This window comes from Anguilla rostrata, chromosome 10 (assembly GCF_018555375.3).
Source record: "Anguilla rostrata isolate EN2019 chromosome 10, ASM1855537v3, whole genome shotgun sequence".
NCBI classification, from domain to species: Eukaryota; Metazoa; Chordata; class Actinopteri; order Anguilliformes; family Anguillidae; genus Anguilla; species Anguilla rostrata.
The window spans coordinates 17,590,745-17,604,730 of record NC_057942.1 but is presented as its reverse complement, the minus strand read 5'-3'; the positions used below and the strand labels follow the sequence as shown (position 1 = coordinate 17,604,730).

The following is a 13,986-nucleotide window of genomic DNA, read 5'->3' as shown; positions in this document are numbered from 1 at the left end:
CCGCGGGTGGAGTTGCCACGCTGGTGAACGCGTGGTGAGACGGGGCTTGTTATTATTGAGGAAAGGTGGTTGTTGTATCTCGAACCCCCCCCCCCCCCCCCCCAAACACACACACACACACACACACACCCTCTATCTCTCCCCTTCTCTCTCACACACATACACCCGCCGGTCCCCAAAGGAGTGGCCACTCAATAAAGGCTTGGCTCTTTTTTCTGGTAGAACAAGTCTATAGAACACAAGGGGAGGGTCATTAATAACTAATTAGAGAGGGTCAAACCAGCCGCATATAAAGAGAACCGAGACTTTGAAAAGAGGACCATTTTCAACTCCGTCGTCTGCCAAGGAGGAATACCATTTGGCAGCACATAATATATCTCGATATAGGTTATATTTATTTGCCAAATTACTTCATTTTCTGTTTGTTTAAAATAAATTATATGAATACATTAATATACAGAACAGGATAATTTTGCGTTTATTTTTATCCAGTGCAAAATTACTGTTACGCGACTGAAATTAGTGGCAGAATGGGTTCGGTGTTGCCCGCTGAAGCTTTGGTACTGAAGTCTGGATTTAAACAGCAGAGTCTATCTCTGTCTGAAATCATTACCTCAGACATTCTCCACAGCTTTCTCTATGGCCGGTGGAGGAACGTGCTGGGGGAGCATCTCTTCGAAGAAAAGGCCAATAGCGTCAGTCCGAAAACCGCCTTCACTGCGGAGGTCCTCGCGCAGTCCTTCTCGGGAGGTGAGTTGTGCTACTTCATTAGCCTTCTGTCTCTGGTCTTGTAGACACGGGTTTCATATATTTCTATGGATGCGTATACAGCCTGTCATTTCTGTTTCCTGTATGTTGTCCTTATTTCCAGTGTAAATATGACAAAAAACTAAAACGCCGAACATGTACGAGAAAAACTGGATCTATTGAATGTACACAGAAATAATATACGGGGTATAAATCATAAGAGGCAGTGCATTTGTTGACCAAAGGGTTTCAGTTTCAACGTAGGATAATAAACGGCATTAAAACAACGCAAAAGCCGCTTTTAAATAAATTGAATTTACGGCGAGTCTACCGTTCGATTTAAATGAACGTCTTTCATTTCTTCGCATTCCTGTTTAAAATATTATAATTTTCAGGGCGCCAAAAGTGGATAGAATAGCTTTTGAATAATGAGCGGTTTTATAATCTGCACGGTGTAAAACTTCATTGGGGTTTCACCGACTCCCACTGTCAGACAAAATAAACGAAAAGCTAAAACTCGCGCACATTCACTGTTTGAGATTTCTTCCCAAGGTCCCCGTGACTTTCCCATTACTGTTCTCCACTACTTTCCCACTTTTCTCTTTTATTTCCACCCATTTACCGCATTAACCCATTTAGCACATTGAGACCTCGCATTTAGAAGCTTGTTAGGCGTGTAACTGTTGCTGACTTAAAGAAGAAGGGTATTAAATTCATTTGGTTAACGTTGCGCTTGACCTGAGAAAGTTTCCACTTAAACCGAGGTCTATAGAGAGAGAAAAGCCCCCATTCTTTAAGATGTCCCGGGTTTTATCCCCCATTCATCAAATTCCGGACAGTCTCTTTTCCCGTGCTTAGGCAGCTATGGCGCGCCTGCACTTTTCGCATTCTCTCGCTTTAAAAGATTGCTGTTCCTCCGTTAATACACCGTGAAGGCTAATTCTATTGCCATTCACACCGTGTCGACCATCTAATCGCCTTTCCATTTTTTTGTCAGAGAAATTCCTTGGCCTTTTAAACAAGACCTCATTTCATTCACCCTAAATTTATTGCTACAAAGTTCTTAAAGGGCTAATGAATTTGGAATTAGCCGTTTCTTTCCAGCCGAGTTTAATGAATGTATATCACATCTAAAGCATGGCAAATTGCTGGACTCGAATAATAGCGAGCCATTTAACCCCTATCTGGGCCGTCTTTTCACGTCGCAAATACAATTCCATTGATTTTGACATTAAATAAATGAAAATTTAAGACATTTTCTTTTAGTTTTAAAAGGGAGGCAGCACCATGCTAGTATTCCTTTTATTTTGCTTAAGTTACAAAATTGTGTGTACATGTAAGACACCAATATAAAAAACTATTTATGAACGATTTGAAACGAACTACAACTGTTTTCTACAGATTATGAGTCACTAACAATTATAGCCTTTATTTCAATTGTGATAGTTTGTCATTCGATATTTCTCTATTTTTCGTACACTAAACTAGCATACGCATGAAAATGTTCAGTGTTAATTCAGCACTAACACACGAGGATATAAATATAGACTACTGTCAGAGTTTGAAAATGAATATGTTGCCCGTTTGCCCAACTTTGTAGAATAGTTTAAATACAGCTGTATCGTTTATGCAAACAGGTGTAACATTGTTTTGTGAAACAAAGCATGTACTAATCAAAAATCAAGGTTTTATAAATGAATAACATATGAATACACCTACGATTAAGCAGTAATAAATAGAGACATATGCGCACCTCCTCTGTAAACGTTCAAACGACTCGTTTTTATGTCCGTGGAGTTCGTGTCCATGCGAACCTCAACGGGCTTCTTTGCCGAAGCCCTGCCAGCGCACGTGCGGTGCTTACTTGCTCTGCTACGCTTTGCCTAAATCCTCTTCCTGTTTGCCGTCACGTTTTTTCTGTAGAAGTTCAGAAGCTGTCGAGTCTGGTGCTGCCGAGTGAAGTTATCATTGCACAGAGCTCCATCCCCGGGGAGGGACTCGGTATTTTCTCCAAAACGTGGATCAAGGCTGGCACGGAGATGGGTCCATTCACCGGCAGAGTAATCTCACCGGAGCACGTGGACCTCTTCAAAAACAACAATCTCATGTGGGAGGTAAGAGAGGCCAGGCACCACGCAAGGAAATGGTGGGGTAGGAGACAGATTATTGCCATCCATGCCAAACCAGAGACAAAATTGTGACCCCGTTGGCTCCACGTGTTTGCAGGTGTTCAATGAGGACGGGACAGTGCGCTACTTCATCGATGCCAGCCAGGAAGATCATCGCAGCTGGATGACTTATATCAAGTGCGCACGCAATGAGCAAGAGCAGAACCTGGAAGTTGTGCAGATCGGGAGCAGCATCTTCTACAAGGCGGTGGAGGTGAGTGCAGCTGCGGGCCGTCAAAAACCCCACACTTTAATTCCTAACACCCCAATACCCTGACTGACCAAATCAAGAGAATTTTTTTGAAAAGGAAAGAGAGAAAAAATCCTTCAGTGTTATTTCAAATTGTGTCTGACATGATTTTCTTCTGACAAGTTAGGCAGATACCTTGTGAAATTCTTGTAAATACCTTAGGAAATGCAATGGTTCAGTTGCAGAAGCGGAATTAGGGGGGGTGAGCAGCCATTGGGGGCCCCTGAGTACCCAAACATAGGCACTAACTTAGGCCTGATTCATGAAAAACATTGTTAAATGAATGTTTATCGTTTGCGTTTAATTTTTTTAAATAAATATACATTTTTAAATCAGAGTTGACATTGAAATGTATTTAAAATGGACTCCCTTTTCCTTTACGTTGTTTTATAAGCGTGATGTTGTATTTCTCATTATACCTCAGGCCCATATGTATGACAGGCTAGGTCTGCCCCTGTTCAGTTGGGGGTGATTAGAGCATCATGGAGCTTACAGTGTTTGCATTAAGTTGACATTTTACATAATTATATTTTTATCATTTTCCACAGACTATTCCCCCAGACCAGGAGCTGCTGGTGTGGTACGGAAACTCCCATAACACATTCCTTGGGATTCCAGGGGTCCCTGGTATGGAGGAAGAGCACCAGAAAAAAAAAACTGGTGAGTCCCATTGCTGAGGGCAGTGGAGGGAGGGAGGGACAGAGGGAGAGAGGGAGGGGTTGATTGTAATCAGAGCCATTCGAGTGACAATGGGTTCATTAGTCCATTCATTCATGAGCCCAGAAGATGTCTTACAGGCGGGCTGTAGTTTGTTTAAAGGGAGGGTTCCCTGCAAGGACAGTTGCCTTTGGTCAGGGGGCCATTTAGTCTTTACTCACCACTGAACCCTGAAGTGGGTGGGTGGCAGATTTGGGTCTATGTGCAGGGTGCTCTTGAAGGGGGGTTGGGAGGTGGTAGGCCTACAGCAGTGATGGACTTAAGAAAAAGAGAGCAGTACTCTTCTGTTCCTGCTGCATGTTCGAATATGACACGCGTGTGGTGTAAGAAGCGACGGTCTGACTTCCAAGCAGTCGGGATCGTTTGCTTGCCGGTCAGGGCCCAAACAGACACAGGGGCAATGCATTGACGCGTGCGCCTCCTGTTCCTTTCGTCTCCCCGCGCAGACGAGTTTCACCTGTGCGACGGGTCCTCGTCCTCATCCTCCTCCTCCTCCTCGTCGTCCTCCTCCTCCTCGAGCACGAGCCGCATGCGCTGCGTCATCTGCCACCGCGGGTTCAACTCCCGCAGCAACCTGCGCTCCCACATGCGCATCCACACGCTGGACAAGCCCTTCGTCTGCCGCTTCTGCAACCGGCGCTTCAGCCAGTCCTCCACGCTGCGCAACCACGTCCGGCTGCACACCGGCGAGCGCCCCTACAAGTGCCACGTGTGCCAGAGCGCCTACTCTCAGCTGGCGGGCCTGCGGGCGCACCAGAAGAGCGCCAGGCACCGGCCCACCAACACGGGCGCCGTGGTGGCGCTGCAGACGCACTCTCCGCCCCCCCCTCAGATGACCCCCGTGCCGCACCCCGCCTCCCTGGTACACCACATTCCCACCATGGTGCTGTGAGGGGGGGGTGGGTGCCCACGCTCATTCCTGCAGACACAGCCATGCACACGCTTACTGTGTCACTCACACTACCGCGCACACACTCACGGTCTCACTCGCACAACCTATTACTCACCACACTCCGTCCCACTCATCTCTCACTCGCACAAACACATAATTACGGTCTCACTCACACTACCGCGCACACACTCACGGTCTCACTCGCACAATCACACACACACTCACTGTCTCATTCACACTCGCACAAACACATAATTACGGTCTCACTCACACTACCGCACACACACTCACTGTCTCACTCGCACAATCACACACACACTCACTGTCTCATTCACACTCGCACAAACACACACACTTACGGTGTCACTCACACTACCGCACACACACTCACTGTCTCACTCACAAACACACACACTCACGTTCACCAAACACACACTACCGCACACACACTCACTCTCTCACTCTCACAAACACACACACACTCACTGTCTCACTCACAAACACACACACACTCATTGTCTCATTCACACTCACACAAACACACACACGCTTACCGTCTCACTGGCAATCGCGCAGACATGCACACACACTCAAACACGAACACTCAGTCTTTAATCTCGCACGTGCACGCACACTTCATTCACTCAACCACAACTGCAAACACTGACTACTCACGTAAAAAAGAAAAAACTGAAAGCGCTTTACCAGTGTCCCGCCTTCCCATGTGCTCCTCTGAGTCTCAGAGTGACCGTGTTTGGTCCTGATTGGGGGAACAGGAGTCTGTCATCAGCCAGCCAGGGATGGCTTATGGCCACAACTCACCATTTGAAGAGTTGAAACATGGTTCAAATAGGCTGGCAATTCATGTTTTAGATGCGAGCACAACATATTTGAATGCTTTATTCACATGGTTAAAAAGTTCTGGAGATGCACATATTAATGGGAAGAGAGCATCCAAAAAAAGTCCCCCAATGCATACGGTTAATATGCTGATAATGTTTTTAAATTCTTATTAGCCAACTTGTTTCCAATAATTCATGCTACACATTGTTAGCCGAATATTTTTTGTTTATGATCTGGAATATAATCCCATAGATATAACAGAAATAAAGAACTGTAAATGTTGTGATGAAAGAAATTAATCTGTATGAAAAATAAGTTGGGTCTATTTTACTTTTTAATGAAAATCTCTGCATTTTTCTATTTTTTTGCTAAAATAATTATTTATGTTACTGCTGATGCATGAGACAATTTATGGTTTCAAGATGAAGTACAAATATCAAGGACACTGTTCTATGTCTTATTAGATACTGTAACTGAAAGTGAAATGTTTTGTCCTCATGTTGGCGTGCAAACTATTTGTTTGTTACAGCACCATCTGGTCAATGGGCAGTTCACAACTGTCCCCGAGTCTGCAATGCAGTAGGTTCTTCAGACACAGGACTGAACTAAACTAATTTGATTAAAGTTATTACTTGTCCAATTAGGTGGAAAATTCCTTATTTGTAACTAAAAACCTGACCAGACTCACTGCTGCTCTCATAGACCGAGGCTGAACAGACCTCCTCTGGTTGACCATGGAATTGTGCGCCCCCTGTGTCATTTTAGTATCATTACACCCCTGTCGGTACAGGGAATGAAAAAGTTCATAAAATGTAAATAAAAGAATATATAAACAATGTAAATATAATTTTAAGCTGTGCTCTACTTCCACAAACACTGAATAGTCACTTTATCTCTGTACATGTATGTAAAACTTTAATTACAAACTTTGGTATTATATATTATGAATACTATGTATGCAGATGTAAATAACTTTGTATTTTCATCCAGTATTCTGAATAAACTATAACAGAAATTAGCCTGTGGTTGTTTGTTTTGAATTTGTAATAGAGGAAGTGTATTCTCGAGTAAGGTGTATTTAATGTTCCCTATAATTAATGCACATTATCCCTACAATGTATTCACATTATGCTAAGATGTTAATATCTTATGTTAGTTGATCTACGTAATGATATATTACCATACAGGGGTCATCAGACAGCTACAGCTTTTTCATATTCTTGGCAGTCCGACGCTATCACGGTTACAGCACCTATCATTGTTATTGGCAGATGTTTTTGATACTTCTCTGTACACAATTTAGCTGCATAGGCCTATGTTAATAGTGTTCCATTATTTTATCGCAGGCAACTGTGCAAAGCTTAAGTGTTGTATATATCTTGCCGTGATGCAAATGTCGACCCGTAAAAAAAGTACTTATAATTCGAATGCATTATGATCATTTCCACTATCCAATAATTTAACTCCATGCTACATAATAGCTTACTTTACTAAACTGGAGTAGGAGTAGGCGTAGCCTTAAACACTGGCGAAACAACTTCTAACTTTGAAGGCCTACTCACATTTCAGTGATTTACCTAGCCTAAATCGTGGTCGCATTTTCTACCATTCTTTAATAAACAATGAAAACACCGATGAAACAGCCGCAATGTGGAACAAACCAGAAAGTACAGTAACAAGTTTTGTTAGTTTGTTTAACTTTGCAAATTAGTTATCATAACAGTCCTACGCCTCCCGCAATTTTACACGTTTGCCACTCATAACTTGCGTTTAGATTTTATCCAGTAGGTGGAGCTAAATACCTGTTATTGAAGTCCCTTCATTTCAACTTGGTGGAAGAAATGCAATGTTTCCGATCTGTGCGTACACATTTAATGCATTCATTCGAGACACACGGATAGTTTCCTTAGAACACACAAAACCAGAGAGCTAAAAGTCTAAATAGTCGTAAGAGCCTACCGCTGACTGCGCAAACTGTGTTTTTCTTCGTTGTGATTTTAGCTGTTCCACACCTTAAACAATGGTGTGGAACAGCTGAAAACAATCGGAGTCAACTTCTTTTAAACATTTAAGACAACAATTCTTCGCAATATATCTCACTTTTATAATTTGTCACAATAAGAGAACAGTTTATCAAAAATGATTTGTCACAACTGTTAAACAATAGGACTTCGATATGAGAATAGATAAAGATCTTAAAACATCAGACTGGTTGTTTAGAAAATGATAGATACAATCAATCGATTTATTATTTTCCATACTTGTTATGGGTGAGTTTACTTGGAAGTGTAAGTAAAGGTTCCATTATTCTTTGTGTAATTTCATCAAATAATAATATGAAAGGCTTATTCTTGCTAAGCCCGAGCATGAGATTGCACTGAGAAGATATGGTTGTATAGTGTTAATGAGCTCGTATGCTATCCAAAATCTCAGTATACGCCACAATGACACTGACGTAATCAAACTGCGCCGCTGACTACACGCAAGCAAGGGACCAGCATGGCGGTTGATATGAGATTACCCACTGTTCGGAAACAATTAACAGATTCTTTATTTTCTGGAACAGAAGGAAAACACCTTGTAGTTCCAGGGGATGTTATTACATCGGACACGGGATTTATGAGGTAGTTACCAATTCCCCATTCTTTAAAAAGTGCTAGCTATGAAACTGGCGGAGTTGACGGAAACTCAGAACTACTTTCACCACATTTTAATACAGTTTTTCTGCCATTAACTTCCCCATTAAAACAGGTAACATGTTTGTTGAAATCAACCAATATTGTTGACCGATGTAACGTTAAAAGGAATGAGCTTCCCAATACAAATAGGACAGCAAAGTCACTGCTCATATTCCCGGTAGAAAACAAATTTGTTAGAAATTTCTTGATGCTGCTTGTGTGAATTTACAAGATGCAACTCTGAAATTTAAGGTTACCTCTGGTTTGGGCGTTGCATCCTGGGGGGAGAAATGTTGCTCAGTTATTGTTTAACAATATGCCGTTGGAGTGGCGCGATTGGTTACGTTCAGTGACAGCATAGGACTTTTCCTTCAGGGGCCATGGTACCTACATGGATGAGGAGAAGCTGACGGCGTCGGTGGCAGGAGAGGTGGAGAGGGTAAACAAGCTCATCTGCGTGAGGCCCCTGAAGACCAGGTGAACACCTGCCTGCATTCTTCTCCAAAATGCATACTAATAGTGATTATCCATTTCATGTTAACATGTGAACATGTTAAAAATAGATACAGAAAGGACAGAAAGAAAGTGTTTTACTACATGTTGGCTTAATTTCCTTCTCAAACCCACATCTGGAAATGATGGTTATCTCCTTGCTGTATAAGCCTAGGTGCTCCATTACAACCTCAAGTTCAACTGAAAATGGAACTAATCCTTGTTGGCCAAAAATCTATACTGAACAAGACCAGTAGCCTCTTCCTCACATTCTGATACCTCAGTCTCCCCTACCAAGGCGACTCATATTTTTGACGAGCCTGTTCGAAGTGTCCTTTTTCCAAATCATAAATATTGTTTGAGCTCTTTCTCAGCCTCCCCAACACTGAGAACCTCATCCAAGGTTTCATCACCACCCACCTAGACTACTGTAAAGGCATTGTGCTGTGGGCCCAACACCGCATTGCTTCATGAACTCCAAATACTTCAGTATTTCACAGCTAGGTTACTCACCCACACCCCCTTCACAAAATCACACATCTCAATCTACTCTAGCTCAATTTACAATGATCTTATTCTCAAGCATTTTTCAATTTACATTTTCCAGAAAGAAAGAACACATTGAGAATTGGAATATGGGGGATAACTGCAAGATGATTTTCTCTGCCCTCAAAAGGCAACCAAGCTTTGCCTCTAGAAACGGTGGTAAACGCAGAATTGCTGATTTGGACGCTGTACATATGGGTTACGTTTAAGGGTGACGGAGAAATTTGGGTCCAGCTCTACATTTCTGTGTGTTAATACTGTACATGAATTGTTTTGTATGTCCTCATTTTGTCTTTTGTCTTTCAGGTTTAATGGTGAAGTTGGGGATGTGGTTGTGGGTAGAATCACAGAGGTATGTTGTTGTGCAGCTGAGTTCTGGTTATGATGTTAATATTTAATGTAGAGGACGTGCTATCTCCCTCTGCTGAGAGTTGAAAGTCTCTGCCTTGCTGCCACAGGTACAGCAGAAGCGCTGGAAGGTGGAGACAAACTCACGGTTAGACTCTGTGCTGCTGTTGTCCTCGGTCAACCTGCCAGGCGGCGAGCTGGTTAGTAGAACTCCATCATTCCATTGTAACACTCTATTTATGTGTTGTGGATACTTGTGTTATGTAGGCCATGCACCACATGATTTTGTGTAAGTAACAGCAAATATAAACCGGAATACAATACATTTTACTGCTGTTTATTTGTGTACATGAACATGCAGTCAAAGACATCATACATTTTGATGTAGCCAACCAATGGAAAAGAAACAGAATAAAAGTGCTGATGCTACATGCCTGTTGGTGCTTTATTGCCAAACAGTGTACACACAAATGTTAAGTGGAGGATGAAACTCCATGTGTGTCGGCGTTGATGGGCTGGTATGATATGCATGATGTCTCATTAGAAAATGGCTGCTGCTTTGCTGTGTGTTTCATAGAGGAGGCGATCAGCGGAGGATGAGCTCACCATGAGACACTACCTTCAGGAGGGTGACCTCATCAGCGTATCCTTCATCGGGATGGGTTTTTTTTTTCTTCTTTGGGTGGGTGGGGGGTGTGGAGGGTGGCACAGTTTCCATTTGGGCTGCATGGATTCACAAAAGTCATGGTTTGGTTTGGTTGGTGGTTTCGGTGTTATGGGGTCAGGTCGGTTCTCCCATGTTTTTTTGTAATGCACAGAAAAAAGTACCAATGCCAATGTAATTTTTATTTATTTGACAGAAAATATAATTTAAAAAGGTTATCAAAACGCAATCAAATTGTTATCAAGAAATTGCCAGAAAAAAAAAGAAAAAAGGGCCACTTAGTTATTTTTCAATAGATACCCACATTATAGGCTAAGCCCATCAACAGCCATGCCGTAAAAACTGGAATGTCTTTCACTATTTACACCCCAAAGGCTTTGGTTATAGATTTTGCCCTGTCTGGGTCTGCTTAGAAATGCTGCAGGGAGGTGGTGCTGTTGTTTCCCTGACTCTCTTCTTCTTGTGCTTGTAACAGACACACTGGGGTGATGACAAAGTAAATGTGCCTTCATGCTCAACGTGTTGTATTTAGCATGTGGCACACGTGCATGACAATGCTTGTGCTCAGGCCTTGTTTTATCCACCATCTTTTCTCCATCGCTACCGTTGTTAACACTGGATCCATAACAGTAGACCTCTAACTGTGCTTCTTCCTGCACGCACTTGCCATTTCGCAAGCTGACCGACTCACTGGTGCTTCAGCTGTATGCTGCCCTTGCCGACACTTCACCTGCGTAAATACTTCTGCTGGATTTTTGATTTAAATGAAAGCAGTGCAAATCTTTGTACTTTGTACTTTACTTTCAAATAGAAGTAGCCAATATGACCTTCACATGACAAATTCTTAGAAAAACATATAGTTGTGCGGGCTTATTTCGAAAATCTAGCTACACTTAAGACGATTTTTTAACCAAGTGTACCAAACTGAATGCTTCCGAACCAGACCGTGGGTGGCAAACTGAAGTTAGTGTTTTTTTTTTGTTGGTTTTTTTTTATTTATTTTTTTACGTTAACTGTTTCATCCCTGGTTTCCATAGTAACTGCCAGGTGAAAAAAAGGTGGATTCTGTTAGTCAGTGCTGTTATCCGCTCCACCCCCCGTTGTTGCCACACAATTTCCTCCCCGTTGTGCTGATCAGAGCTGCTTACCGGTTCTCATTTTCCGATTGTCACCGGGGTTCCCGTAATAAGCGGTGTTTACGGCGTTTTACCAAGCATTCGCCCCCGTGTGGTATACCCGTCAGGGTAATGACGTCGCTCTGACTGTCTGTGCGTGTGGCGTGTGTGGAATCGTGCGTTATCCTCTGCTCCTGCCTGCCGGGCGGTTCCCCTTGACTCTTGCTCTCTCAGGCCGAGGTGCAGTCCGTGTTCTCGGACGGCGCCCTCTCTCTCCACACCCGCAGTCTGAAGTACGGGAAGGTGAGCGTCTGTTCCCAGAACTCACACTGAGCAGATCCACCACATCACATTTTCCACAAGCTGATGTAGCTGGTGTTTATTTATTTATGTTTCTTAGTTAAACTTATCCTAATTCTGTCATGCTTGCCTTTTGGGGTCATGGGCATGGCATTCTTCTCTCATAACTGGCTTTTTGGTGCCCCCATTCAGCTGGGACAGGGCGTGCTGGTGCAGGTATCCCCTTCCTTGGTGAAGAGGCAGAAGACTCACTTCCATAACCTGACGTGCGGGGCCTCCATCATCTTGGGCAACAATGGATACGTGTGGCTGTATCCCACCCCAGGGCATCTGGACGAAGAGGCCGGCGGTTACTACACCAGCATGGAGGTGGGGGGAGGGAGGGTGGGATGGTGTATTCAAGGGTAGATTGAAAGTTTGATAAGAGATTTTTTTTTTTTTAAGTTGTTTGTGAATTTTACTGCCTCTTCCATTCGCTTGTCCTAATCTCTGTGCCCCACCCCCCCCCCACCCCAAAGCCCGTTCCTTTGTCGGATAGGGAGGTGATCTCCAGGCTAAGGAACTGCCTGCTTGCCCTGGCAGCCCACAAGGTGCTTCTGTACGACACCAGCGTGCTGTACTGCTACGAGTCCTCCCTTTCACACCAGGTAACTTCCAAATCCGCCGTCTCATTCCAGGTGCATTTACCTGAATGCGCCAACAGGGGCTGCTTTTTGGGTCATTTTCTTTGGAAGCTTTGGGCTTGGCCCAAGCGCAAATTTCTAAACGAATTGTGGGTGATCACCAGCGTGTGACCGTGTGTTCTGGTTGGCTTGAGCCAGTAGAGTTCCTGTCTTGACAGGTTCCAAGCATATTAAAGTGGCAACTGACCCCCCTCCTCTTCTCTCTCTGAATCGTACCAGATCAAGGACATTTTGAAGCCAGAGATTATGGAGGAAATTGTGATGGAGACTCGACAAAGGCTGGAAGTTCAGGAGGGCTAGAGGGTAAACCAATTTGGGTGTGAGGAGATGGACCCTGTTTGCAATCATCCCAAAGCCTTGAGACTCTGGGTGCAGCTACTTTTCCTGAAATTCATAACAGAGCCCAGTGTTTACTCAACGGAACCTGGATTTCCTGTACCAATTTTTTTACCTCCTGAAACATCTTTCAACCTTGATGTGGAGGGATTAAATCTGTATTTACCTCCTGCTAGTGAATAGCTGATAAGACTGCTTTCAGGTGCAATGCAGTAGATACAACAGTATTCATTAAAATATGTTTTTGTTTTCAAAATGTCCTGAAGGTTGGTAGATTTGAGCAGATACATGGAGCAAGATAACTTTTTATTTCAAGTTCAGTGTTTACTGCACTTCTTTTTGTAATGTGTACACAATCGTCTTTCTGTATTAAATAAAACATTTAACTTAAATGTAGCTCTTTACTTTGAGAAACCATTTACTTTCATGTCTCCTACCTAGAGTATATTTTAGTCCATGGGCCAGACCAGATTTCTTTACTACCTGTGGCAAATTCTAGTAAAAAATTTGAAAAGGTACGGGTCTCACTGATAAGTTAAATGTTAGGCATTGGTGCATATCCTATTTTAGGCTCATGTTCAGGAGTCTTTAACATTTTCTTAGCACGTGTTTGGCATCGGTTGAAAGGATAGTTTCTTACTTTTCATTCACTTTGTAGTGAGTCTGTTGGGCAAATGAAAAGGTTACTAGAGCTATTCAAAGTGACAGTGACACACATTGTTCCACAATTTTTGCCTAAATCCATCTTTATTAGAGCACTGTGACATCTGGAAACTTCACAGAGACAGAATTAAGAAACTGGAATATTCATAGGACTCCAATTATGTGTAATTTATGTGTAATTTACTGTGTAATGTACCCATACCATCACATTGTAAAGGGGCTTTTTGGCCTTAAAGTAACTGAAAGACTGCACAAGGAAAATTTCTCACATATATTCTTGATAGCATAATGTAATATGGTAAGCTCTCTTGCGACTTGCCATGGCACATAGGACTACTATTTTTAAGGACACATACTGCTCTTCAAGTGTATGTGATAACTTTCATGTTATCACATACAAACTTTCATGTTTGTTTTTTCCTTATGACTGTCAGACCGATCAGCCTCTACCTCATTGTCCTCATCATCTTCAGGTTTCTGACTGGTGCATGTTTACAGGGCAATCTGGGATCAGTCAGCAGAGACTCTTCCCAGGAGATGTTAT

The 13,986-nt window shown here is 42.9% G+C and overlaps 2 protein-coding genes across 2 annotated transcripts; both read left to right on the top strand.

Moving 5' to 3' along the window:
• Nucleotides 1-203: 203 nt before the first annotated feature.
• prdm12b (PR domain containing 12b) lies at nt 204-4,873 on the top strand. Its single transcript, XM_064353215.1, has 5 exons — nt 204-750; nt 2,671-2,861; nt 2,974-3,129; nt 3,714-3,825; nt 4,329-4,873. The coding sequence occupies exons 1-5, from the start codon at nt 531-533 to the stop codon at nt 4,772-4,774; spliced, it is 1,125 nt and encodes a 374-aa protein (XP_064209285.1). The 5' UTR covers nt 204-530; the 3' UTR covers nt 4,775-4,873.
• A 3,177-nt stretch (nt 4,874-8,050) lies between these two features.
• Nucleotides 8,051-13,171, top strand: exosc2 (exosome component 2). The gene is made up of 9 exons (XM_064354547.1): nt 8,051-8,241; nt 8,671-8,772; nt 9,640-9,685; nt 9,792-9,881; nt 10,259-10,324; nt 11,695-11,763; nt 11,953-12,129; nt 12,279-12,407; nt 12,663-13,171. The coding sequence occupies exons 1-9, from the start codon at nt 8,117-8,119 to the stop codon at nt 12,741-12,743; spliced, it is 885 nt and encodes a 294-aa protein (XP_064210617.1). The 5' UTR covers nt 8,051-8,116; the 3' UTR covers nt 12,744-13,171.
• Nucleotides 13,172-13,986: the final 815 nt, after the last annotated feature.